At 38.5% G+C, this 27,865-nt stretch overlaps 1 protein-coding gene across 3 annotated transcripts in view; it reads left to right on the top strand.

The window, feature by feature from the left end:
• Window positions 1-18,407, top strand: part of MBNL3 (muscleblind like splicing regulator 3) — a 113,480-nt gene extending 95,073 nt beyond the window's left edge. For 2 of the 3 annotated variants that reach the window (XM_075187250.1, XM_075187249.1), the window contains 4 exons: window positions 8,714-8,864; window positions 14,778-14,872; window positions 16,305-16,372; window positions 18,252-18,407. In XM_075187250.1, the coding sequence (XP_075043351.1) occupies window positions 8,714-8,864; window positions 14,778-14,872; window positions 16,305-16,372; window positions 18,252-18,264 (327 nt within the window). In that variant the 3' untranslated portion in view covers window positions 18,265-18,407. Of the gene's footprint in view, window positions 1-1,053; window positions 1,108-8,713; window positions 8,865-14,777; window positions 14,873-16,304; window positions 16,373-18,251 lie in introns of all 3 variants that reach the window. The other variant, XM_075187247.1, reaches the window with a different exon arrangement.
• Window positions 18,408-27,865: the final 9,458 nt, after the last annotated feature.

The raw sequence follows: 27,865 nt of genomic DNA, 5'->3' as shown, positions 1-27,865 counted from the left end.
GACACACACACACTGGTAAGGGTGTACCAGACACACACACACACACACACACTGGTAAGGGTGTACCAGACACACACACACACACACACACTGGTAAGGGTGTACCAGACACACACACACACACACACACTGGTAAGGGTGTACCAGACACACACACACACACACACACTGGTAAGGGTGTACCAGACACACACACACACACACACACACACTGGTAAGGGTGTACCAGACACACACACACACACACACACTGGTAAGGGTGTACCAGACACACACACACACTGGTAAGGGTGTACCAGACACACACACACACACACACACACACACTGGTAAGGGTGTACCAGTAACACACACACACACACACACACACACACACACACACACACACTGGTAAGGGTGTACCAGACACACACACACAACCGCACACAATGGATGGCAATGAAGAGTGAGAGGGGGGATTGGATGGCAATGAGGGGAGAATGAGAGTGTTGATGAAAAATTAAAAGGGGGCAATGAGGACGGGTGATGAGAGAGCGAGAGAGCAAAGACAGTTACATGACACAGAAGAGACACGACTGGGTGACTATATATAGATTTATTAAATATATATAGTTCAAAGTTGTCTTTTTTCTTTGGAACCACATTCATGGAAACCCCCCTTTAGAAGTCGGCTGGGGTGGGGCCTACATGGCAGCTACATCTATATGTAATCACACCATAAATATAAAATGGCTTTGCCTATCTTCAGGCACATCAATTATTTTAGGTCTGTGAGTTAAAAAGACAAAATAAAAAGCAGATGAAATATTGTGGGTTGCTGCTTTCTAGAACGCAAAATCAAGCTTGTTTAGTGTTATTATATTGCATTAACAGTCACCATTCCGTGCATGTCTAGCTTTTTAATATATTATATAATGCATTCTTTTTTTTCCTCCTTTTCATCTGTTCACAATGTTACTCTTCTTGTGACATGCCTCTGCTTGCTGGTTTTTGTTGTTGTGCTTGACCCCTTTCGGCCCATTGCCATCATGTGCTCCCTGCCTGCTAATTAAGACTCAGCCAGCTGTCACATCACTGAAGCGATTCCACAACTCCACCCTTGACCTGGTACTTGAACCTATGACCTTCTTGCTTTGCATGTGACCATCTTCAAGTGCATGAATCCCTGTTTGTGTTATTTACATGAGAAGCTGTTAGCATACATTTAATCTTGTCTACTGGTTTGCAGCCAATGTCTGTGATTATATTAATCTTAAACTCATCAAAAACCTCTATGTATTTAATTGATAGTGAACCTATCTTCTACACACATTGATGGCAGCCATTTTGTTCGCTGATCAAACATTCAGCCTATCAGGTCACTGAGAGCCAGTGACATTGGGGAGATTATTCTTCAGTGATGTCACTAGTTCTTAGTGAATTGATAGGCTGTATTTTCAATATTGGTTCAGTCAACAAAATGGTGAGATGTAGGTGATAACAACACTCTGTTAGTTCTGAGAGGATGTTTGTTTTGTCATAAGAGACTGAAACTGAAGCCTTCCATTTTCTGGATGACTAATGATATTGCAGCCATGTCATATATAAGTATTCACATGCGGTTCCCTATGCTGTACATAGTAACACTGAGGGTGCAGTGCAATGTTAAAAGTGCGCTCCACTGAAAACAAAGAAATTAGTTTTGGGAGGAATGCAAAGTTTCGTCCAAAAATCAAAATTGTACGTTCAATGGATGCACGTCTGTCGGATCCACCAGGGTCCCTGATGGTTGTAACAGTCCCACACTGCACTCCTCTCTCCTCTTACTGCAAAAACTATCACTAAAAAATATATACAAAAATACAATGAGTCAAGTGACATAAGATATTTGAAGAATAGTGATATTTTACTTATTTTCAATGTTGCTTGTGTACAATATATATGCACCTTCTCTATGAGCCCGTTGTGGAGGGCTAGCTGTAGTCTGTCAGTATATGTATATAAACATTCAGTGTACAGCGTTGAGCTACAAACCAGATTTTTCACCTTTTCAAGCAATGGCCTTAGATTTACATTGCTTCAATCCTTGCTAAGACATTACTTCCTCCTCCTCCTCCTATTTGAAGTATTTACCTTTATTTGTAATGTTACTTGTTTACTCTGTTCTGGTCATGCACTAAGTGGATACAATTACTTTTTTTTTATTCTTTCTAACTGCTGCTAGGCAACCAGAATGCACTTTGGCTGTTGCAACAATATGGAACTAAAAATGGCAGTTACCAGCGATTGTCACTAGTGACTATGTCTCTCTTGGTGTACAGTTTTGCACTTGCTTGGTTTAAATGGTTGTATAGAAAAACCCAAAATGTTGCAATGTGTGCAACTTAGTGCATGGCCAATACGTTACTGTATAAATGGTTAACAATTTGTGGGCCACAGGATGTATGCAGAATCATTCACCATGTTATGTACTAGGAATGATGAATACTTTAGTCATATTATCAAGCTGCACAATTAAAGAAGCTGTTTGGAAAAAATGTATACACATATTTAGATCAGTTTTGAAAAGTACAGTCTAAATGCATTTGGTTTGAGATGTTTTGTTTTTATACTTTTGTATTAAATTTGATTATTTCAGTCTTCTGCTATCAATAGGGCAGTTACATACACATCTCTAACCAGTTTAATGAGCTATGCATGACAGTAATTACATGGTGCAGTTGTCTTCACTGCCCTTTTCCTTGCTATTCCATGATTGGTTGTCTCAGGATAGCCAATTGCATGGAATGGTGTGAAACTGAACACCATTGTGGAGACGGTTATTGAGGAACATTGTAGCTAGAAGTTAACAAAAAAACTACATCTGGCTATAAGATGGGTTGTCAACTGGGAACTGGCATTACTTTAAGAAAAGGTATTGGAGCAGATAACTGCATCATGGAGACAATTGCTAAGGGATATTTTACGTTTAAGATAGAAAATTCTGCAGCTGGTGTTCATCCCCCTCTAACACACATTGCAGGTAGCAGTAGAACAAAACAGAGAGAAATGTGCACTATAAAATGATGCATTTTTCATTAAAAAAATATTATACGTAGTACTGTGACTACATTGATGGTGTGGACAGTCGCTTATGAGACATGACTATTCCTAAATAATTCTACTGAGAGATGCTCAGGAATAGCATCATTGGTCAGTGTGGAGAACAAAGTTCTAAAATGGTTTTCGAAGGACATGAGGTTCAGTGGAGAAGCCAAATGAATGAATGTATTTGCTCATACAACAGTTTTTTGGTCTAATACTGAGCATAACATTATTACATTGATTATTACTGTATTTTCTAGCAAAAATCGGGATTTGCAAAGGTATATACATGCATTACACAGCATACTAATTTAATAATGACCATCATATTATAGCAAAAATGTCAATGTTACAACAATATATTTAGTATACCTTGCATAACAGAGAACACAAAACTGTGACACAGGAAACACTTGTTTTTGCATGTGTGGTATTATGATTATTAGCAGCTTTTTTATATAGCACCTACATATTACGCAGCGCTTTACAGAAAATATTTAATCATTCAGTCCGTGCACCAGTGGAGCTTTCAATCTATATTCCCTACAACACAGACACTAGGGTTAACTTAATCAGAAGCCAACTAATCTACCAGTATATCCAGGGGAGTGCTGCAACTTTCAGTCCGGGGGGATGCAAAACTCGACTCAGCAGCCTATTTTAAAGGGAAAAAAATGCAGGTGACCCAGCCCAAGGTAGCCCATTATGGGACCGGACCAGGGGGCAAATGCCCCCCTGCCTCTGAGTATATCTTTGGAGTGTGGGAGGAATCGGTAGCTTCTGGAGGAAACCCATGCAAACATGGGTAGAAAAAACTCCACACACCATGGTTGGAATTGAACCCATGACCCCAGCACTGAGACAGCAATGCTAACCACTGTGCCACCATGTTGCAACTAAGAACAGAATGCCGAACGTGAACGTACATACTAAGCATGCACAATATGGCAAACTATGTAATTACTATGTATACAATTCCAAAATTTACTATATACAGTTAAATGCCCAGGATAACCTCTCCATGTCTTAATATACAGCTCTAATTTCTTAATGATCAGGAATAGGAATATTCCCAAAAAGATGTAATGTGCCAGGTAATAAGCCAAACTAGGTGTCCAGTAAGATTACCAGGAGCTACTTAGCATTGCTATGGATTTGCCCTAGTTGTGCCCAGTAGGGTGGCATGAGTTTTCCAGCACCTCAACCCTAGTGGTGCCCAGTAGGAAGCTGTCTGGTCCCTCGCTTCACCTCTACGATGTTGGGCAATGGGAACCCTCCGTTGGATTTAAATTTTAACAGAGCCATTTCCTGAAGGGACATGCTGGGACTAGTGGTTCAGCACCAGCTGAACAAAATTAGATAAAATGTAAAGCCATTCGCTTCTAGCCTTTCTCAAGGTCAAAATAATCTTTATTGAAATGTCCTTTCTCCCACTCCTATGTTTATATTTGTGTCCATTAAACTTGTTTACATAGGAAAGTACAGAAGAGGTAGGCGATAGTGTAAAACAAAAAGCCATATGACGCAAGATGTCAGCCCCTTCAGCTGTAGAATGTATCCCTGAACAAGGGCAAGTATTGTGCTAGATCACCTTCACGTCATGTCTTTCTATATACCTTGTTCTTGTACTCTAATTAGTTGGCTTGCATTTATAGCATTCTATCCAGAATTTCTATGTCTTCCTTGAACTGCAAACTCCTGTCAGGATACAATTTCTTGTTTTCAAAAGAAGCATTTAGAAAAACTCAACGCCAACAAAATACAACCGAACGCAAGTTAAAATGCAAGTGGGTATACTAACTTTGGATTTAGTGGGTGCAGTCTGTGACCCCAAGGAAACCACCACGCCCCTCCCTGAGGCCCATGCAGCACTCCCTAAGGTCCGCTCACCAAGAATACACTGGACCACACGTGATCAGAAGGTTACAGCGGCATCGTCAAGCCCCTACCCATGGTTCACTATAGGGCTCAGCAATGCACTGCTCTGCCCCTGATTGGGTTCAATGTATTCCAGTGTCAGACCCATTTACTGGCGTTGTTAAACATGTCGGTAAATGCATGCAGTTTAGTACCAGTGGGAATGAGGTCTAAAGAGGTTATTCAGTAAGAAATTACAATTATCTTCCTTTAATACAAAGAGCTAAAGTATGATACAGCATTGTGGATGGTGGAGACATGAAACAAAAACTAGTCATTATAGAAATCTTAAGACCGCCAGCTGCTGGCAATCATGAATCATAATCGGCAACTATTTATATAGCACCACCACTAATTCCGCAGCGCTTTACAGAGATCTCACTCACATCAGTCCCTGCCCCATTGGAGCTTATAGTCTAAATTCCCTAACATACACACAGACTGAGAGAGACTAAGGTCAATTTTTTAATAGCAGCCAATTAATCTACCAGTATGTTTTTGAAGTGTGGAAGGAAACTAGAGCTTCCGGAAGAAACCCACGCAAACAACATACAAACTCCACGCTAACAAATGACATAAGTGGAAAAAATAATAATATTATATGACATTGTTTCTAATAACCATATAGCGCTAGCCCTGACAGATGGGATGAGGGAGAATTGAGAACTATGCAGGATAGTCACACTCTTGTTCAGTGTGTGTAGCTCTTAATTGGAGAGAAGCTACTGCCAGTAGTAGTTATAGCCACAATTACTATACACCCTGTCGTTGAGTAGCTAGGACAGATTAAGTTTGCTACACCCGACAGATATGAACAGTGCACAGCTGATGTCCAGGGACCATTGCAGTGCAAGCGGTGGGAATAGGCGGTTAACAAGTTCTAGTCTGGGGTTAGGGGGATAGAGAATGAAAATATTACAGTGAATTTGAGGTGAATGTCTTTCACCATTTATATTAACCAAACCTTCACGTTCTTAGTCTGGAGAAGGCTTTAGCTTTTATGCAGCATGGACACTCTTGTAATTATCTGACAGCTCAGAATAGCTGGGTTTATTTGTTCGTCATTATATCACTGCTGGTCACAGAGTCAGGGTGTTGTTCTGCATGATAACATAAGTTGTTGCTGCTACCAAGGAAGCTATGGAATTCCCCAAAAGAGGAGCAGAGATGAGAATAGGAGCTAAACTCACTGGGCCCAACAATTGACCTGAGATGGTATTTCAGTAGATCTTCAAAATAACCCTGTCCTTGGTGTGATGACACGCCTCGATAACCCTGTCCTTGGTGTGATGACACGCCTCGATAACCCTGTCCTTGGTGTGATGACACGCCTCGATAACCCTGTCCTTGGTGTGATGACACGCCTCGATAACCCTGTCCTTGGTGTGATGACACGCCTCGATAACCCTGTCCTAGGTGTGATGACACGCCTCGATAACCCTGTCCTAGGTGTGATGACACGCCTCGATAACCCTGTCCTTGGTGTGATGACACGCCTCGATAACCCTGTCCTTGGTGTGATGACACGCCTCGATAACCCTGTCCTTGGTGTGATGACACGCCTCGATAACCCTGTCCTAGGTGTGATGACACGCCTCGATAACCCTGTCCTTGGTGTGATGACACGCCTCGATAACCCTGTCCTTGGTGTGATGACACGCCTCGATAACCCTGTCCTTGGTGTGATGACACGCCTCGATAACCCTGTCCTTGGTGTGATGACACGCCTCGATAACCCTGTCCTTGGTGTGATGACACGCCTCGATAACCCTGTCCTAGGTGTGATGACACGCCTCGATAACCCTGTCCTAGGTGTGATGACACGCCTCGATAACCCTGTCCTTGGTGTGATGACACGCCTCGATAACCCTGTCCTTGGTGTGATGACACGCCTCGATAACACTGTCCTTGGTGTGATGACACGCCTCGATAACACTGTCCTTGGTGTGATGACACGCCTCGATAAACCTGTCCTAGGTGTGATGACACGCCTCGATAACCCTGTCCTAGGTGTGATGACACGCCTCGATAACCCTGTCCTTGGTGTGATGACACGCCTCGATAACCCTGTCCTTGGTGTGATGACACGCCTCGATAACCCTGTCCTTGGTGTGATGACACGCCTCGATAACCCTGTCCTTGGTGTGATGACACGCCTCGATAACCCTGTCCTTGGTGTGATGACACGCCTCGATAACCCTGTCCTTGGTGTGATGACACGCCTCGATAACCCTGTCCTAGGTGTGATGACACGCCTCGATAACCCTGTCCTTGGTGTGATGACACGCCTCGATACCACTCTGTAGTTTCCCACAGTTTTCACAAATTTTTAACTGTTTTGTATTTGTCAGAAGATGATTATGTGGGAGGTAGGGCACAGAGCTAATCTAACGTGCAACCATCTCTAACTACAAAATGCACCCAATCGGCAATAAGCAAGTTGGGCAATGAAAGCAGATATCAATTAGATGTGAGTTACTGCATATTTGCAATTCTGCACTATGTTAGTAAATATCCTCCAGTGACCAGGTCCACTGAGACAAGGTTGTGGCCATAAGTATATATAACAATTTCCATTTCACTTACGGTTTAGTATGTAAAGTGTACCCATTACCTACACACAATACAGATGGACCATCAAATGGCTAAACTAATTTTCATGAGAATGCAGCCTATCAATTGACTAGGAGCTATTGGCATACTTGCCAACATTTAAGATGTCGCCTCCAGGAGAGGTTGGGATGTGCAGGGGAGGGGGTATGTCCACACGATTCACGTAATCATAACTCTGCCCAATCCTGTGATTCGCAGCAGTGGGCAGGGCCATGATGTTACAATACAACGCAAATTGTGTCATCAAGCCCCTGTCCAGCCCATGCCGCTTCAGAAGTGGGTGTGATCCAGGAGGGTATCTAGTCGTCCAAGAGGACTCCCTGACATTTGTGAGTCTCTCTGATGTCCCTGGAGAGTTGGTAAACATGCCTATTGGCAGCAATGTCCTTACTTCCTTGATGAGGTGAAGTCCCACAATGGCTGCCAGCACTGGTTTTAGGTAATGGGTACACATCAGTGAGCTAAATATAAAGAATATTAAATTGTAAATGATTTTGCTTTGTGTTATGTGTAATTATGGCCACAACCTTACCTTCGTGGCTTTATTCTATGGAGGAAATACTTTATTGTGTGTAACAGACATGACTTGTTCAAGGCAATAATTATTACATTTAAAGAAGTTCTCCAGCTTATATTACAATCTTTACTATCGAATATCCTGTTGCCCACAACTGCTTAAACCATCTAAAGGATACTAAGGGCTAGATTTACTAAGCTGCGGGTTTGAAAAAATGGGGATGTTGCCTATAGCAACCAATCAGATTCTAGCTTTCATTTATTTAGTACCTTCTACAAAATGATAGCTAGAACCTGATTGGTTGCTATAGGCAACATCCCCACTTTTTCAAACCCGCAGCTTAGTAAATCTAGCCCTAAATGTGTAATCTGCTTTCCAGAACTCCGTATGTTTTTCACCCCGTGTCCTTATTTTGCTCTGTTCCTCAGACATTTTGTGATTTTGTGTTTTTCAATTCCCTCGGTTTTATCCCTCATCTAATTTTACATTCTGTCTTAAAGATGATACAGTTGCAGGTGATGAACCAGACGTTGTATCACGCATGCAGGATGTCTCTCTTTCTGATCTCCAGTTTATTTCAACTAATCCCTTCCTCATTCACAGGCGCTGCAGCCTGGACCACTTCAACCTTTACCAAAGAGGCCAGCACTTGAAAAAAGCAATGGGGCCACCACGGTGTTTAACCCCAGTGTTTTCCACTACCAACAGGCTCTAGCAAATATGCAGTTACAACAACCTGCATTTATCCCAACAAGTAAGAAACATTTAAAGACAGAACCTCTATGTCAAACTTTTGGCAGCCTGTGACTCTCCATCTGTTTTGGACCTCCCAGCATGCCTTGCCTGAGATGGACAGGGAATGCTGGAAGTTGGAGTTTCTCAACAGCTGGAGAACCATGAGTTGCCAACCACAGCACTACTGCTTTCACATTATTGGGACATGTCTAGTCTGATTCATGAACAAGGTTTATAAAAATGAATAATAGGTTAGAGCCTGGTATCATTTCTCCTACACAATGCCATGTCTGCTACAAAAAGCATTGAGTTAGGGATCTACTGACGTTATATATTTGGGTGATGTGATACAATGTAAAGAGGTCACAATTCCTGGCATAACTTTTTGTCAATTTATGAATGTACTTCATTTTTTTAGCCTAAGTATACGGGAAAGGCTTATTTAAAGGTGTTCTCCGGTTTTTCACTTGTCATAATTTACAATAATAATAGCAAAGCTGGACCCCAGCAATTCCATTATAAGCAGTGAGTATACTTACAGCCAGGGATAGTGCAGTGCAGCCATTGGTAGTGGTCAGCGCTGGACCGCTATGGCAAGGATGATGTTGTAGATCAGGGGTGTCCAACCTTTTAGCTTCCCTGGGCCACATTGGAAGATGATGAGGTGGTTTGGGCCGCACATAAGATACACTAACAATAACGATAGCTGATCATCCAAAAAACCATAGAAAACATAGTTAATATATATATATATATATATATATGAGAAAAAAAGTGATATATATATATATATATATATATATATATATATATATATATATAATCACTTTTTTTTCAAATCCCCCCTATACTTACCTTTCAATCGCCCTGTTCAAAAAATCCTCTCTAGTTATTATACTATAATCACTTTTTGTATTGTTTCGATGCAATATCAATAAAGTGCATTTAAGCCAGGCATTGTATATCAGGGTGCCCTGACCAGGCCAGCGGTACCTGACATATACATCACTGTGACCCCAAATTGTGACCTGTTTTGCTAATTACACCACTATGTTAGTTAAGGGATTACAACATATAATGGGCCAAAGAGAATAATATATAATGCCCCATTAGTATTACAAGTAGAAGTATGTAGCCGGAAGATAAGGTCCATGATGCTCCAGGACTAGGTGACTTTTATTCACTGGTCAGCGTCCCTTGAAATAATAAAAAAAAATCCCCCTTAACTTACCTTTTAATCGGCTTGTTCTCCTGTCCTCTTCTCTTCTTTTCTCCAATTCTGTGCTGCTGATTGTTCTTCTCGCGCGGGTGACTCCTCTGTGCTGCGCTCCGCAATGGATGTTGGGCGTGATGACATCACGCCCGACATTCACTGCGAGCATCGCACGGAGGAGGAGACAAGGGAGGGAGCTGGAGTACCAGCTGACGTGACCGCGTGATCGCAAGGTAAGTATTTTCTTTTCTTTTTTTTGCAGGATTTTTCTTTTCCATTAACAGTGCTGCCCCCTTGCCACAACCAAAACTCCTTCTGGGCCACATTTAGAGGCGTACTGGGCCGCGGGTTGGACAACCATGTTGTAGAGAACAATGAAGGGTGAAAATACCTTTAATGTATTTAGAAAAATAGTCTAGCTTTATTATATAGCACACCATCATTAATGTAACCAGCGCTAGGCTGATTGAAGCAGTGGTAGTCATGTTAGCTATACTTATAATCACGACACATTGTATCCCGACAAAACAATTCCGATTACAATGCCAACAACATGGAAATGCAGACTTACCATGCTAAGGGATATAAATTACAATGGCCGGCATTTAGTGCAATCGGAATGTATAGAAGGCATGTCGGTAATGTACTATGTCTTTTTGATGGGAAGTCTGCATTTCCATGTTATCGGAAATGTTTTAATCGGAATTGTTTTGTCGAGATACAATCTGTCGTGATTAGAAGTATTGGAAAATCGTACCCCACCCAATTGAATAATAATACATAAATGTCAGCTACTGCATCTTTATGCTATTTACATGGTATTGCTTCCATCAAGCATTATTCTGTTCCTTTGTAGCTGGTTTTTGCCTTTTATAGTCTAAGCAAGGACCACAAGTGCAAGTCTGAGACAGGCGTATTCAGGACAAGAGAAGTCAGGATCCCTAAAAACTAACTGGGGATGTTCTAATTTGCCTACCAGGTGAAAAATGGTCACAGAACAGGAGACTAAGCCGTTGCCGACACAGTTAAAGCAGCCATTTTGTGCGCTCAGCCAATAATCCTGAGAATGCAATTGACGAGATGCTAGTTCCTCTGCTGAAGGCCGCGCACAATGAAACAGCAGATACGTTTTATATGCTCCTCTGAGCTAGTTTTTTTTACCTCAAGTGTACATCACTAAGTGCACAATGTTTTGGGAGGCAAAAGAATAGTCAAACCTGATGAAGGCGGCGTGCATAAAACATTGTGCAGTTTGTGATGTGCACCTGAGGTAAAACAAACTAACTCAGATGAGCATTTATAATGGTTCTGCTGTTGCGTTACGTGCAGCTTTCACCAGTGAAAGATTTAAACTTTGATTATATAAACAAGGGAAAACCATGTTCTTTAAGAGTACAACCATCTCTATTGAGATACAATATAAACCATATACATTGTAATATTTAAAAGGGAGTAGAAAGCAGCCAGATGCCGACACTCTGTCGAATTAACAGATGCTTACAATTTGACTGGATCATCTGATTTGTCAGGAGGTCATTCAGTTTGATCAAAGCGACCAAATTGCTGACCAGATCTGCCTGTGTGTAGACATCTTTTATGTAAGAAATGTTCTGCCCACCATCTCCATTACTGTCCTGTGATTGGCTGTGCCTTCTGACAGCCAGATGAGACGGCCAAACGCACTTCAGTGAGAAAGGAGGCAGTGTTGATAACTGCACCAATGAAGGTGCTTGTCAGTATGACTTAGCTGGAAGTGATAGAAATCTGGAGCAGAGTGGAGTTCCCCTTTAAATCTTATTTAGTTTTAAGTACCTCTCCTCCCGTTACATGAGAAGGAGAGAAGATCACAAACACGGCTGCCGCTAGGATAGATATGGTCATTTCAAACATATATTTAGTTTTAAATAGCGTGACACACAGAATCACATATAATAGGAGATGTTTGATGAGTTTCACATTCCAACTACACATCCATCTGTCTCTGTCATATGAATGCCCACTGCAAAGATTTTTCTATGCAGAAAATCAAAATGCCTTAATGGTATGATATTTATATAAATGTCCTAAAAGAAAAAGTGAATAGTAAGAAACATACTCAAGTTAGATAATTGCAATGCCGATGTTGCATTTTTTTGTTTTCAGTGCTATTAGTGGTGTCATAATAATTAATTGCGGATCACAAAGGGGTTTTAAACATATTTTTGTCTTTTGTGTGGCAATGCCAGCATGTACATTCAGTGTGCAATGTATTTTTTTTACCAACGACAAATGCAGATTCCAAATGAGCTTTTCAAGTTTGTAGTGGTTTTTTGTTCAATAGCTTTCATTTATACCTTTTCAATTTAAAACTATTGGTTAGAAGACAAAAACATGACTCATTAAGTAATTGGACCCAGTGAGATATGATGGGAAGATTGCATTCACTCCCGTTTAGCAAGATAGTTTTTCAGGCATAAAACGGTAATCAATACATAATCCTTTCACTAGGATTACATCCAAAATGACCCCTAGTGGACAACCTAATATTTTATGGCATTACACAACTTTTGTAAAGGAAGACATTTTCAGACTTATCCTGAATATGTGCTGCTCTCTCACAGATGTCCATATTGAATTAAAAAGTTGTAGTAAAAAGTAGATTTTATTGTATAAGTTGCGTTTGGCTAGGATCTGAGCACCTTATTATATTCAGTACTATATGTTCACTATCAATTGCAGCTGGGATATTCCTAAATTAACTACACACTAGTTGATATGATAAAACAAATGATTTATATTTTGTCTTCATCTCCTGCTCATCCAGGAAGTGAACAGGGATAGAACAACCTGTAGCCATCATTGGATCAGATCACTGGAATGTTCAGGGTAGCAGGAGAGTAGTGAGCTGATCTTCTGGGAGGTAGTGACCTGTTTATTTGTGTGATTATGCTAGTGAGGACAGGGCTGTGTGATAGGGGGTGAATAGAAGCAAGTGGGAAGTCACAGACTAAGGGGTAAATTTATCAAGCTGCGAGTTTGAAAAGTGGAGATGTTGCCTATAGCAACCAATCAGATTCTAGTTATCATTTATTTAGCACATTCTACAAAACGACAGCTAGAATCTGATTGGTTGCTATAGGCAAAATCTCCACTTTTAAAACCTGCCAGAAACTCGCAGTTTGATAAATTTACCCCTCTGACAGCACTGATTATTGATATGGAGCACCTGGTTCAGGAAGATTAGGGTGTCAAACATACATCTGTATGAAAGAAAGTTTATACCTCTAACGTGTTTTGTGGTTTTTTTTTGCTATTTTTGAGGTACTCAATATGATATCTCCTCAGCCATATCACATTCCAATATCATCCCAGTCTCATTTGAGAATTATATTGTATTGTGATGTGTCTCAATTATTAATAAAAGAAAAGCATAGCAATGGATTGCGAATGTTTGTTTCAGAGCCTGACAGCTGGTTAACACACGTTACACCATTTAGCAGCCTATTAAAGGAATAAAAATGCAGTTAGCCCAGTGGCCCAAACCAAGGTAGACGTCACCCAGCCCAGCCAGCCCTTGCAATAGTCCTTTTTGTGGGTAGATGCAATTATTCCTAGAATCCTGCAGCCTTAGACCTTATTACACACTTGCATTGCATCTGCATAAAAAAACTCAAACAAAACTGAGAGTGCAAAGGCTGATGTTTTGAGGTAATTTCCCCATTGCTTTTACTTGTTGTACACGCAAGTGAATAAACCAAGAAGCACTCAGAAGAACACATGCAGACATATCTCACCAGTACACTAGTAACGGCACCAGTGAGTTTGGAGTCATTAAAACAGTGGGCTTTGTTAGACCCATTTACAGGCTTTGTGTTGGCGTTAAAAGCGCCATTAAAATCTCATCATGTAATTGACGTCAGTGGTTATTCGATCTTGTATTGCTCATATCAAGTGTCGTAAATAAAATTACTACCAGCAGTCAATAAATGGAACATAGACAGTGAAGCAATGGTTTTTGTTTGTTTTTGTTTTAGGAACACTAAATAAATCGGTAAATGCTGTTGTATGATATATTCATGGAGATATCAGCTACATATTTATTCTGTCATCCCAAATATACCATCAACACTAATTTGAAGAAAAAAAAGGATTACTAAAAAGATGGAGAGTAGAATTCTCAAAAGTATGTAGTTCCAGTCGGTTATTGTAAAGGAGGAATATGTGGTCATTCCGCTGCTGTTAATCTACTTTATAATCAGCAGTTTGACAATAGCTGGGAAGCCACATGTTGCTCAGGCTGTTGAAGACTAACCTCAAATCCCATTAATTACATAAAACACATTGGAGATGTACGTAGACAATAAAGACGGCTCATCTGTAAGAAGCTGTCTTCTTATCGTAGTTGTTTGGTTTCTGTCTTGATTAAGCTTCAGATAGGAATGACACACATCATATATGTGCTTATAATTGTTGTTTAAAATGTTTCAGTTTCCTTAATTATAATTAGCTTTTCCCTTTTTCTCTTTTTTTTTTTTTGTTTTTTTTTCTTTCTTTTCTTTTGATAACGCTGTCTTGCTTTGCACTGTGATTGCATGCTGCTCCCGGTATAACCTTCATGGTGATGTCACATGGCTTGCTGCTGTGATACCTACCACGCTCCTCCAATCCACCATGTGTTGCTATGGTTACCATTAACCCTCCACCCTCCTGTATGTCGCTTCCATGGTTCCCTCCTGAAAGTACCCATGATGCACGGTGCTACGCCCACCACTGTGTCTGCAGCAACAACACCCGCCACCAGCGTGCCCTTCGCTGCAACAGCTACAGCCAATCAGGTTAGGCCCTTTAAATAGCTTTATTTCACATTTAAAATCCTGGCATATTGTTCATTTAGAGCACTTTATATGCACCTTTTGGATGGGTGATAAGCAAAATGTGTTGTATTTTTTTTTCCATGTATAAATATTAACTGGACTTATACAGTGTAGATATACTGGATTATAAAGCATACGCTAATCCATTATCCCTCTCATTTTAAAAATAACTTGTCCTGAGGTGTATATAGTTTATATATTTTGCTTATGGCAATTCCGCCAGTTCAAATTAAAACCTGTACAGCAGAGCCGTAACTAAGAATTCTACTGCCTGGGGCGAGAAAGAGAAATGCCGCCCCCCTAGCCCTCAATTTTAACCAAACTAGCCTAAAATATTCCTAAATTGCACTTCCCCCTTCAGTGTTGCGCCCTGGGCGGTCGCCCCTGTCGCACAGCCCTAGTTGCGGCCCTGCTGTACAGTATACGTAAGAAGAAGTAGATTTGTGTTACCTTCCAAAATCCAATGGCCATATTAATATTATTTGTTTTTAAAAGACAAGTGCTCCCAAAGTGTGTCCTAAACCAATTGAATTGTACAGAAACAATATCAAAACAATCATGTAGCTGTCTACAACTTATTAGTAGTAAAGTATTTAGTATGCTACTATATTATTACATTTAAATGTTTTCTAGCTTCAAAATTATATATTTTAAATCGCCAAAATAAAATAATATTCTCGACAATTGCTATTAAGTGCAACCTTATAATGTAATTCATAAGAGATTTGCATGTTATCAGTAGGAGTCTATTTGCTAAGATTGTTATTTTATGTATGGTACAGTTTTGTGTGGCTATGGAAATTGTGCATTGAACCTGAATCAAAGACATGTAAAGTATCAATATAAAAGCAGCTTGACGACCTTACCCTCAATTTTAAAGGGTATAGCCCCTCGTGGCAAGTAATAGACTAGGTGTAAAAGGGAGTTGCTACTGAGCGGAAAACTATATATATATATATATATATATATATATATTATATATATATTATAAATATATATTATAAATATATATAAATATATATTATAAATATATATATATATATATATATATATATTATAAATATATATATATATATATATATATTATAAATATATATATATATATATTATAAATATATATAAATATGGGAAGTGCAGTTGATACCGAATGTAGCAAATAGACCCAACTGAGCCTGGAAAAAAAAAAATACTTAATTGAGCAGGTAGAATATATCACAAGCCCTAGCCAATCAAAGTGGTAGCCTAGTTACATTACCCAGAATCCCCTCACACAGGAAGCAGACGGCTGTGACTTCTTGGTCACAGACCTGGCTTCCATTCACCACCATTTAAGGCAATCATAAATAGAACTCTCTCCAGATAAACTTTTAATCTGAAATCTTTTCCACTGTAGATGTCCCAATTTTCACTAGATGAACTGAATAACAGCATGTATGTATCACAGATGTTACCAATAGAACAGTAAGTTTATTTTCATCTTAACATTAACTTATAAACTGATTTCATAGTTTTTATTTTTAAGTATTTTTCTGTCGGTACTTGTACAATTAATGATAGATTATACCAGACTTTAAAATCAGTTAAGATTTAAGTTTGATTTTGCATATATTGTTTTGGGATATATGTAATAATAAGTTTAAATAGCGAAGGCCTAATTTTTGCTATTATTAAGTAGGATAAATATGCACTAACATTAAATAAAACATGTTTATGTTAAAACCACCAGAAAGCTTAAGTTATATGCTGCATTGCTGTTACCATTGCAATGATTGGCTATTGGCTTAAAGGTTGCAACAAATTATATGCTTTTTATATCCAAACACTGCAGAATGTTGCTTCCATAATATGTTGCTTTGTGTTGCTTTCCATGTAAGAAAAATAGCCACGTGTGCTAGATTCCTGATATTTTTGTTCTAAACATAGTTTGTCATATGTGGAAATCAGATCTTTTTTATTTATTTTTTATCTCCAGAGGTCTATACCCGGAATTCAAAATATTTCAATGTGTATATGTGTTTGTCAGAAATACTATCCCATGTTTGGTCTGCAAAGTCTTTTTTGTATATTCTATAAAGAAAGTGTATTTTTACTATATTAAGATTAAGACAGACTTATTCCAGAAAAGGAATCCCACAAATTCTATTGACCTTAAGTGTATTTAATGTATTATATCCATGATGTTCCCTTTGGAATATGACTGTAAAAGGGAAACCTCTTCAAGGCATGTAAAAAAAAAAATAGTGGATATTTTTCTCCAGAACTTGGTTAGTCTAGCATCTCTTTAAAGAAGCGCTTAACTAACTAAAAAAATAAAATAATCAGGAAAAAGTAAAAAATGTTGTTCAGTGGTATGATTACATTCCACTGCATATCTGTCATACAGTAACGTTTTAATATAGAGTATTACCTCCCTACTCCATTAGACAGCAGAAGCCAACTGAAAAATCATTACAATAGTATCCGAATGGAATATGATGCATGTCAAAAGTTGCAGTCTGTTAAGCTGCTCTGACATCACTATCTCTGTATTAATCCACCAATCCACATAGTGCATTTCTGCAGAGCCAGTCTGCAAGCCAATAGCTCATACTTTGCACACTGATAGGGATGCATCCTCACCAATTATGAGGTTCCTGCTGTTAAGCTGCAAATGATAATATAGAAATTTTAAGTGTAAACACTTCATTTGTTTTATAGTCATATTATTCAGACCAGTAATGCATAGCCTTTGACAGACAATAATAAGTAGTGGTTTGACATGCTCCTTAAAGCATGTTCTTGTAGGGAAGGATTGAAGTTGGAAAATAGTTTGAGTATTAAATTGTTTTAGAACTGTTTGAAGCCAACATATTGTGCAGCGTTGTACATTGAGGGGGTCAGGCTCTCAATAATACAACTGCCCAACTTCGTTTACATTCTAATAATTTAGACCGCTATTCTGTCAGTATATTCCTTGAAGTCCAAACAATCAAAACTTTACTTTATAGACCTTAAAATTGTAATTGTTAGGATTGCCTTATTAACACATTATCACAAACTCACCAAGGTGGCTTTTTAGAGTAAACCTTTGTTTTACATTTACGTTGTTATTTATTTAACAAGAGTGGCATTGAGGCTTTCTTTCAGACCTGCCAAATTAGCTGCTGTCCACTTGGATTACATACAGATGTCAAACATTTAAATTGACAATGGAACCCACAAAAAAAATTCTTTTCTTTTCAATATACTGTGTCTAAAAATATCAGCAAAAGAAACAGATATCTAATGGTTTTTTTTGGGAGGGGGATTGCGGTTTCTCACTGTTTTAACGCCCTACCTCTGTTCTTTTCTCCCTCTCTAGTAGACCTTGTTGAAATTCTGAACAGCAGAATTGTGGAGTACCAGAATTTATCGGTGGGAAGTTACACATGGCCTTTCTGTAAATATCCAATTTTGGCGTCCTCTACCACCTCGACAGTAAGCCTGCTGCAGTCTACATATTAACCAAAAAGAGAAAAATATGGGAATGTCTGAAAACAGCACTATGAAAAGAAAAAAAAAAAAATAGAAAACCATTAAAAAGCAACATTACTCTCTCAAAGCAGTTATACACGTAGGATATTATACTAGACTTTTGTAACACATTTACTTTTAACACATGTAATCATTCTGCGTGTACCATGTTAGATGCGTACACAATGCGGATGCTTGTTTTACTGCATATTATTGATGGATTCACAATTTTAAAGTGTTATCTTAACTGTTTTGTTTACATTGTAGTCAATTTTTATTTTTTATGCGTGTACCATTATCATAAGTATACTCAAGACCATCTTTTTCCATTGTGACTTATTACCTGGGATGCTGTTTTGTCATATTCTTAGTATTATGCCAAACAGGGACAAAGTGGTTCTCAAATGAGGTCTAAGTATACCTTAGGGGCTTATCAGAACATTATTTATGAAAGGAGGTTTAAGAATGTTTTCTGAATTTTAAACCAATTTTTTTTTAATCTCGAAACTATATTAAAAACTGAATCGGTCAAAAAGAAAACCCCCACAATATTTCAGTACAAAGAACTGTTGCGCTTTCCAACATGAGAAACCCTGTAAGCTGTCTTCTCCCCACAGCTGCAACAGCGCCTCCACTGAAAAAGGTCATGGGAAATATTGCAACCTCTAAGAGCATTGTGTACTCTAGTAAATTTAGAATGAGACTCTCCAGCCATTGCATTAAAGGGGTTTGCCATGTTCAGATGAATTTCCTGGCTTGTCCTCCTTTTACAATATAAATTGTTTTATCTTTTCCATTTCATCTGTGATCAACCAAGTATTGATAAATCAGCCAGCTGTTGCTCTAGGTCAGTCATAGGCAACCTAAGGGCCACGTGCAGCCACCCAACCTTCAAAATTGTCCTTAGTTTCACTAATGAAATAATACCCCCAAAATGACCTTCACGCCCCAACATCATGCATCCGAAAATGCCCATAGATGCCACTCAGTCCTACCATGTGCCACTCAGGCCATTAACATCAAATGCCCCTGCATGCCTTCACAACACCACATATCCTCAAATACCATATGTACTCCAACAACTCCCCCACTTAACTTCTACATACCACTTAGACCTCCCCACATTCAACTCGGATATCCCCATATACCACTGAGACCTCCTCACATACCCCCACTCACTGAATTTAGTAACCTTTAGTAAAGATACTTACTTGTAGTCTGGAGCGTGCAGAGGAAGCGGGGATACAGAGTGGAGCAGAACACACTGCACAATCTCCTTCTATGATGTGCTGCATGACTTCTCTGCAGAGGAGGTCATGTGATGCAGAAGCTGGCGGCTCCCGTTCAGTTTGTCATAAAAAGAATAAATTAGAGCAGGGCACTGTGCTGAGTTCCACAGTTGAAGGCTCATCTGTGCCTTGTCTGTTACCTGTCAGTGCTCTAAGTTATTAAAACGATGCACTGTGCTCTGATTTTAAACATCTGTATCCAGCTTTATCTTTATCTACCATAGGGCTACTCAGATCAGCAATACTGCCTGATTGTATCAATACATGGCTTGAAAGCATAGAAGGAATCTAAAAATTCTAAGCAATGTATTACTTAAAGCAGAAGGGCATGCATTAACATTTGGAAATTCACCACCTATTAAATGAAGGCTTCAAGTTCTGCAGAAACACAAGCCCTATACCATGATTTTAAATATAGCAACCTGATATTTATTGTAGAGAGTTGTGATTTTAGATTTTTTTTATTTTATTCTGTCGGTTAGGAAATATGTTTAGCACTTGATCCAGTAATTCAGCATTGTGCCACAATATGATTTTTTTTTCTGAAGAGACTGGATTTGATTTCTTTTAATGCAGCACAATTCAATTGTGTCAGCCTGTACCTGGCAGATTTCAATGCCCTACAAGCAGACTTGTCTAAGAATGTGAACGGTAACGAGTCAACTAAACCCCTTAGCTGAGCAATGTTGAAGAGATAACTCTGAAGGGTTCTATTCACAATCTGGGAGATATTTCTTGACAAGTTCAATGTTTGACACTATAATTTCCAGATTGTTTACCGGGAACAGTGTTACATACATATTCTCCTTGCTTAAAAATTATGACTTTTTTGATCTGGCTATGTCAATTTGGGCAATCCATTTACCACTTATGTATATATAAGTGGGCCACATCCATTGAGAACAAAATTTAATTGGTAGCTTATCAAATTGGACAGTCCTGCATGGATATTTAAAAAATAAATAAATAATTGGCTTTGGTGTTAAAGAAATAGTTATGGAAGTACCATTTTATCTTTGTACATATGAATATGGACCTGGTCCAATTAGTTATTTAAGTCCATATATCTGTCTAGACACTTTGAGTTCTAGCTAGCAAAGCATTCTGGGAATTGTAGTTTAAACACACAATGGAGAGTTATGGGCAATCTGGTACTGCCAAAAATCTGCAAGCAGCACATATGGTGTCCCTGTAGAGAGGGCAAGTTATATAGAGAACAATCAGAAATATTATAGCTTTAAGAAACTGGCATTGCAGAAACCTAGATAAGTAGCAACTTGATATTAAACAGTGTAGCTCCAACCACTTTGGCTCCTGTTTTCCAAAATACTGCCACAACTGACATAGAATGTGGACTAACAAGTTGTGTTTTTCTTCTGTTGAAAACTATTTGCATTATCTGAATGATTTTTGCACAGTGCGTGCTAGTGCCTCAACAGTAAGAGATGTGATGGAAATAAATCTGATGTATTGAAATGGTATATGAATTTCAAAATATGTTGGAACTTTCAGTGCTAAATAGTTTATTTCTTATTATTTTTTTGTATATTCTGACACCTTATTGTAATCCTTTTTATGTAAAAATATATACATATATTTTAATCATCTGGAAGAGATGTATATAGAATGTAAAGTTAAGGGTTTACTCTTTTTAAATGGGTTTGATGGTCATTCTCTCCGGTTGTGGAGAATGGGAGCTATTGATTGTTAAAGATGTGAGTTGATCTCTCAGCTTAGTGATCCTTTTTTTTTTTTCAACCTGTATTCACTGCGTTCCTCCCAAACTGAAAACCTAAATCAATTTTCTGAGTTTACATTTCAGCCTTGAGCTGCGGAATAATGAAAAGTAAATTATGTTAGACATATAGGGGCTCACAAAATAAAATAGTGCAAGTAGAACATATGCCCTAGCCCTTAGCAACCAGTTTGTTCGATTTCCTTAGTCTTACTGCTGAAATCTGATATTGGCTGCTTCTGCTTACTGTGTTGCTACATAAGTCCATTTTCGGGAGTTAAATTATTTTCCTGTTCCTTAGCAAAATAAGTTGAACTTTGATGTGGAAGGACGTTACAATAGGTCATTGTCGCCTTATTAAGTAACAAGCTTAATATTACATGGAGCCTTGCCCATTGCTTCAAAGCCACATGTTCCTCTATAACTTAGTACATGTCTAACCTGAGGACAACTTCCGGAAGTTAGAGCAACAGTTATTTAAGATCTTTTGAGTTATCATTGTTTTTTTTTTAGTCATTACACTCACACTGATGATATTTTAACACTAAAGATGCCAAAAAACCTCTGATATTTTTACTACAGTTAGGTAGTTTTTAATGCCAATTACATGCAGATTATAGAGTGTGGGCCCATAAAAACTTCCAGTCCCAATCAACACCTGATTCAGATATTTATCAGGATGAACGGTATATCCGTTGGATGATGACAGCAGCAGCCGCCATTGTATGAGTGCTCATACCACACTAATTGTGTTCTGATGGATCTGAGCTTTTAACAGCCATGTGTTTTACATTTGCATACATGGCTAATTATGTCAGAGATCCGGACACTTGGCCTAACTGCCATATATGGGTACGCTAAGGTTAGAGTTTCACATATGCTAAAGCACTACCAGGCTGATCTGATAAAGTTATGGCATCATAGTACATCACAATCGCCTATAATTCTTAGCAACCAATCACCTATTAGTTTTGATCAGTCAGTGCAATTTAGGTCAATCAAAGCAAGCGTCTGATTTGTTGATGCTGGTTATTGCACATTTGCACTGCTTAAACCATTTTGATACAAGGAAGTTTTTATTAACTGAATACAGTACATTTACTTTTTGCGACATTTGTTTTCTTTTCATGAGTAGATACATATATTTAAAAAGGCATACAGGTCCTGTATGCTTCATATATTTTGTAATTGGGTTAAACTGGTTTGTAAAAAGAGATGAGTGAGACCATATTTGGTGCTAATGGAACTTTGCGGCGGAACGGGCAGTGTGGGGTGCAAGATTCTGGTGATACCATTGTTGTGTTCCGCTGTTACTTTGCCATTCCACACTGTGGGGGAAATTAATTTGGCCGTGTTACTGTAAAAAGTAACGCGGCCTGTAATACCGTTATTACGGTAATAGTGCGCTTAAATACGGTTATGGTAATTTCAATGCCGGCTTTTTGCTGGCAGCTCCCTGAGCCGCCAGCAGAAAGCCAGGTTGATTTCACCTTAATACCGTTAAGAGTTATTGCAGCACTAATCTGGGGGGACTTAAATCCCCCCCCCCCCCTGTATGCCACTGAATTCATTATCAATGGATTCATTATTCATTACCAAGTCAATGGACTCTGCCATGTGGGTGGTTGGAGCAGTCCTGTTGCCACCTGATTCTACATTGTGCAGGTGTTACCAGCAGAATCTTAATGCCAAATGTGGAATGAGACAAATATATTGCGGAACAGTATGGTGACCTTCAGCATCAAAGGCTCAAAGCACCAGCTGAAGTACCCACCATTGTTGCTTGATTGTAACATATTTTTTTATAGACAACTTTTCTTTATTTCTTTAAACTGAACACTGCCTTTTTTTCCTTTTACTATTTAGGCCTCGTACACTCGGGCATTAGTTTAAAACGGTTAACTCCTGTTTTTACAGCCTATTAAACACAATTTTGTCCTAATAGTTCAAAAAATCATGCAAGAGAAAGGATGTTCACACACTTACCCCAAAACTCCCAACTGTCCCGAATCGTGGACCTCCAAAGGGATGGAGCTTCTACTGAAATGGGCAGAGTTTCACCTAAAAGTGGGCATCTTAGGGGTAATCTGGGATGACTGGGGCGGGCCTTATTATGTCCCGATTCTCAAGGTCTCCGTGTTGGGACGTACGCTCACGCATTCACGTACTTCTAACAAGGCTTGGCTTTCTTTGGTTCCAATTTTTACATTATCTTCAGCATTTCCAAACATTAAGACGTTGAAATATAATGGAGTTCTATGGGAGAGTGCATTCATTAAGTACATAGTACCTGAGGCTACAGGGTTTTGACTAGCACTGTTTAAAAGCCCATATGTGTACAAGCCTTAAAGTGCTATATGCCATGTCTTCAGTTTAATAGAAAGGTATTTGTCACTTTCTAAAAAAAATGTAGTTTCACTTGAATATTAAGCATGAGCTATAGCTACAGTTAAAAGAAAAGAAATGCAGTTCTATATGCCTCTACACGTTTGAAATAAACAATGGAAAAAAAAGTGTAATTTTGAGGTAGCACTATAAATACAGGTTGTGCAATGGCTCAAACTTGTGTGTCGGCAGACTCTAAATGCCCTGATTTTGTATTTTACTTTTTTCTTTCCAGTCACACAATCAGTGACTCTAAACAAACTTTCAGATTTTCAGACACCATTGTGTTTGTGTGTGAGTGCGTGTGTAGTGGGGTGGGTATGGGATAAACCAGTTAATGTGTACCAGTCATCTCCACAAAGACAAGTCAGTCATTTTCTGAGCTGGGCAACTAATCGTGATAATGCAGCCCGTCAATTCACTAAGAACCGGTGACACAACTGAAGTGCTTCATTTCTCAGTTATGTCACTGATTCCTAGTGAACTGACGAGCATTGCTTCAAATTTAACAAACACATTTACTGCCATCTATGTGTGGGGTGCTGGGTGCACTTTAAGAAACCAGTGTTTTTGTTCTGTTTTTTTGTCCACCCAAAGCTGTTTCAGTTTGTCCATTTCCATCAGCCTTATGCAAATAACATGCAACAATGCTGAAAACATGGATATAGCGGGTCTCTAGGAGGTGAATATATTAGTTCACTTAGACGTTAACATTATCTTCTGAGTGATAATGTAGATAGATGTGAGGGAGTGAATGAAACAAAAATATAAAACAAACAAAAAAAAAATATAGTGTTTTTGTTTTTTATCTGTGAAATATGATTTCATAATCAGCCATGTTAATTTTTTCTAGTTTGTAAATTGAGTTATACTTGCCCCAATATTTTAGTATAGCCTATTATAAAACATACTAGCATAAAGACAAGTTAATAAACTGGAGTTTAAATAAATCTTTACTAATTTTTTTATTTTTTTTTCGCAGAATATATGAAGTGTTAATAGTGAACTCTGCAGGATAATTGTAATTTTCTTTTTCAGTGGTGTTTAGCGCTATGTTTTTGAAGTGTTACGCAATATATATTTTTGGTTTTCTGAATGCATTCGCATTTTCAGTAATTATACACTTTTATCAAGCCCAACCAGGTCATAAGCACAAGAAGTGTTTTAACATTTGATTTAATGGTGGAAAATACATTCACTAAGGTTTATTTTAAATAAAAGAAGTCTCTATAATATAGCAGTGTGCAAATGAAAGTAGGAAATATATTTAAATCTAAAATACACTCACAAAATCACATAATATGGACATGAACCGCAATCAGAAGCAGCTAGGTAGTGCAGGTGACCATCTTCATCCGCTTATACTTGCACCAGCCCTCAGCCACCCGGCTACTGACGGATATATCTGCCGCAGTTTGCTACGACATGAACATATCCTTACTCTACTGCATTTCCAAGCTCCAGTTCTGCCTTTCCAAGAGTAAGGAGTAGCAGGCGTACTCCTCCGTTTTTTATTTTTTTGGGTGAGCATACGCAGTACAAATTTCCATAACTTACACTACACAAACGGCAGTGTGCCCAACTCAACACTAGCCCCGTGATGTCACAACTGCGTTTGAATTGCCGGACTTCCTGTAGTTATAATTGTCAGTTTAATTTTCAGTTTAAGCAGTGGGATGAGCCCTACTATATGTATGATTTCAAACAAAACCATAGAATTATTTTTATTGAATTGATTACAAGTACTGTTTGTAGGTGTACTCTCTTTTGTTTATGTGCATGAGTGGTACTTTACGCTAAGCAGGGGGAAAGTAAAGCATGTTCTACTTTACCCATCTACCCACTAGCGATAACTATGGGTACTGTACCAGGGTCATTCCTCTGTCCAAAAACAGAATGGAGGAGATATGCAAATTATCAACACTCATGTGCACAGGCCTCAAGAGCCATCGATGCAATAGAGCCTTGAACATTTCGTTAGCCATTCTGTATAGCTTTCAAATTTCCAAATTCGGTAATACCCATTTATCTTCCCGGAAAAATTAATGTCCCAAACACACTTAGCTATTTTCTTAGTTTAGAACCAATCTGCTTTCAAAGACGTAACCCATATGTACATCACTATCTGATACCCAAATATGTTTCTCGTCAAAATATTGCTCTTTATGCCCTTACCTAAAAACTTTTTGGGCAATATTGTTGGCTATGATGCCTTAAAGCAAGCAAATAAAACAGAGACATTTACATAGAGCTAATCTATTTCTGAAACTATACTAGGGAAAAACACATCAGTATTGATTGAGAATAGTAAATACAACCTAAAGAAAACCAAAAACAATATCTTGAAAACACTAAAAACAGAAGCCCTTAACATTCTGCTAGAAAAGTGGGAGAGAAAATTTGTGATTCTGCTTATCACTTTCAAGGCATTGTTGCTACACTTTGTGCTCATTTTCAATTTCAGAAATAAGCTGTTCTTTTAAGCACAGATTGTAGCGACTATGTTGAATATTTTAACTATTTTCTTGATTATTTTTTTTTGTGTAAATATACAAAATGCATTACGTATAAAACTGCATTACTGTTGGTCATAATTCTAATAGATAATTCATATCACATACATTCTGTTTCCAGGAATTTCTGTTTCATTGTAATCAGTTTGAAATTTTGTAGCACCTAATGAGTTTGAAGGACTGAAGCTAGGTAACATTTTAATACATATCATACCTAAGTTAGTGATACTACTGTCCTTAACGAAGCATGATGTAGATGAGTTTCTAACCAGAGTGCATCATATACAGTTTAAGAATAAGATCATCTTTGGATGTAAATGCCTACAATGATAGATTCATTGTTGCGTAATTATATTAAGTTGTTGTTGCAATAGCATCAACTACAACATGTCTACCTTTTGTATACATTATTTGTGAAACTGTCACATGTAAATTAAATGGTGTATCAGTATGAGCTTGATAACGGTACAGTTCGATACTGTCAAATATAGAGAAATTTTTTATCTTCTTTTAAGATCCCCAATTCCATCTTAAAATGTATGTAGTGACCCTGGGGTTTATCCTATACACTGTAGGCTTCGGCATCCTATGAAGAACCAGTTTTGCTCAACGTTCTATATGCCTTGTAACCAAACTTGAGATCCCAGCATGCCCTGCTAACCAATAGCCAGCATGTTGAGCCTTTTTAAGGTGTCCTAAGTTAAGGCTTTCTGAGATGTGTAGTTTTACAACAACCGTGGGATTCCTATTTCTGCTGTAGTCTTTGTCCAAACCAAAAGCACAAGGCTCAATGGGTAATTGAGATTTGTCTGTTTTAGAATATGTCACATGGTCTGTGAAAATCTTATATAATTCTGTACATAATTTGGACAGCCTGAAACCTAATGGTAGAAATGTTTTTAGTGGGAGCCTTTTGGAAGTGTTTGATAGTTTTGGGATAGCTATGACAATCTAGCCATGCACAGACCAGTGAAATACTAAGTCATTGGACAGAAACTGTATGATTAATGGATAATACTCACCTGTCTCTATCTGTGTTTAGCCAGAACCATACATGCAGTTTATACTGCCCTTGAGCATTATGAATTGGCATTACTTAAATTGTGCATCCCATGTTCTAAAGATCCACTGACCAACACCTCTCCTCGCAAACTTTTGATAAATTGGTGTCTGATAACTAAGAAAATGTTGATGGGGGAAAAAAAGAAAATGTAAGGATTATTAACATAAAGCCATTTTTCTGCTACCCTATACGTAATGCTGCTGAAAACCTGCACATCCTTAGGCCTATTGTTTATCTACAAGCTTCTATACAACATAGTTTATTACACTCATTAGGCTGCATCATAGACTGTAGTGATTATTAAAATCATTTCTGGACTGGCCTCCGGAGCTTCATATGCATGATATATTCTAATGTCTTAATTGCCCCCATTGAGAACTTTGATGTAACTTATTGGTTGTCGGAGTCGTCATTTAAACAAGGGTAGGGAAAGGGTGGTATGGAGAACATTCATATAGGCCAAAATACTCTTGGTTT

Source organism: Mixophyes fleayi, chromosome 9 (assembly GCF_038048845.1).
Source record: "Mixophyes fleayi isolate aMixFle1 chromosome 9, aMixFle1.hap1, whole genome shotgun sequence".
Taxonomy (NCBI): Eukaryota; Metazoa; Chordata; class Amphibia; order Anura; family Limnodynastidae; genus Mixophyes; species Mixophyes fleayi.
The sequence above is the reverse complement of the archived record's forward strand: the minus strand, read 5'-3'. Positions and strand labels throughout refer to the sequence as shown.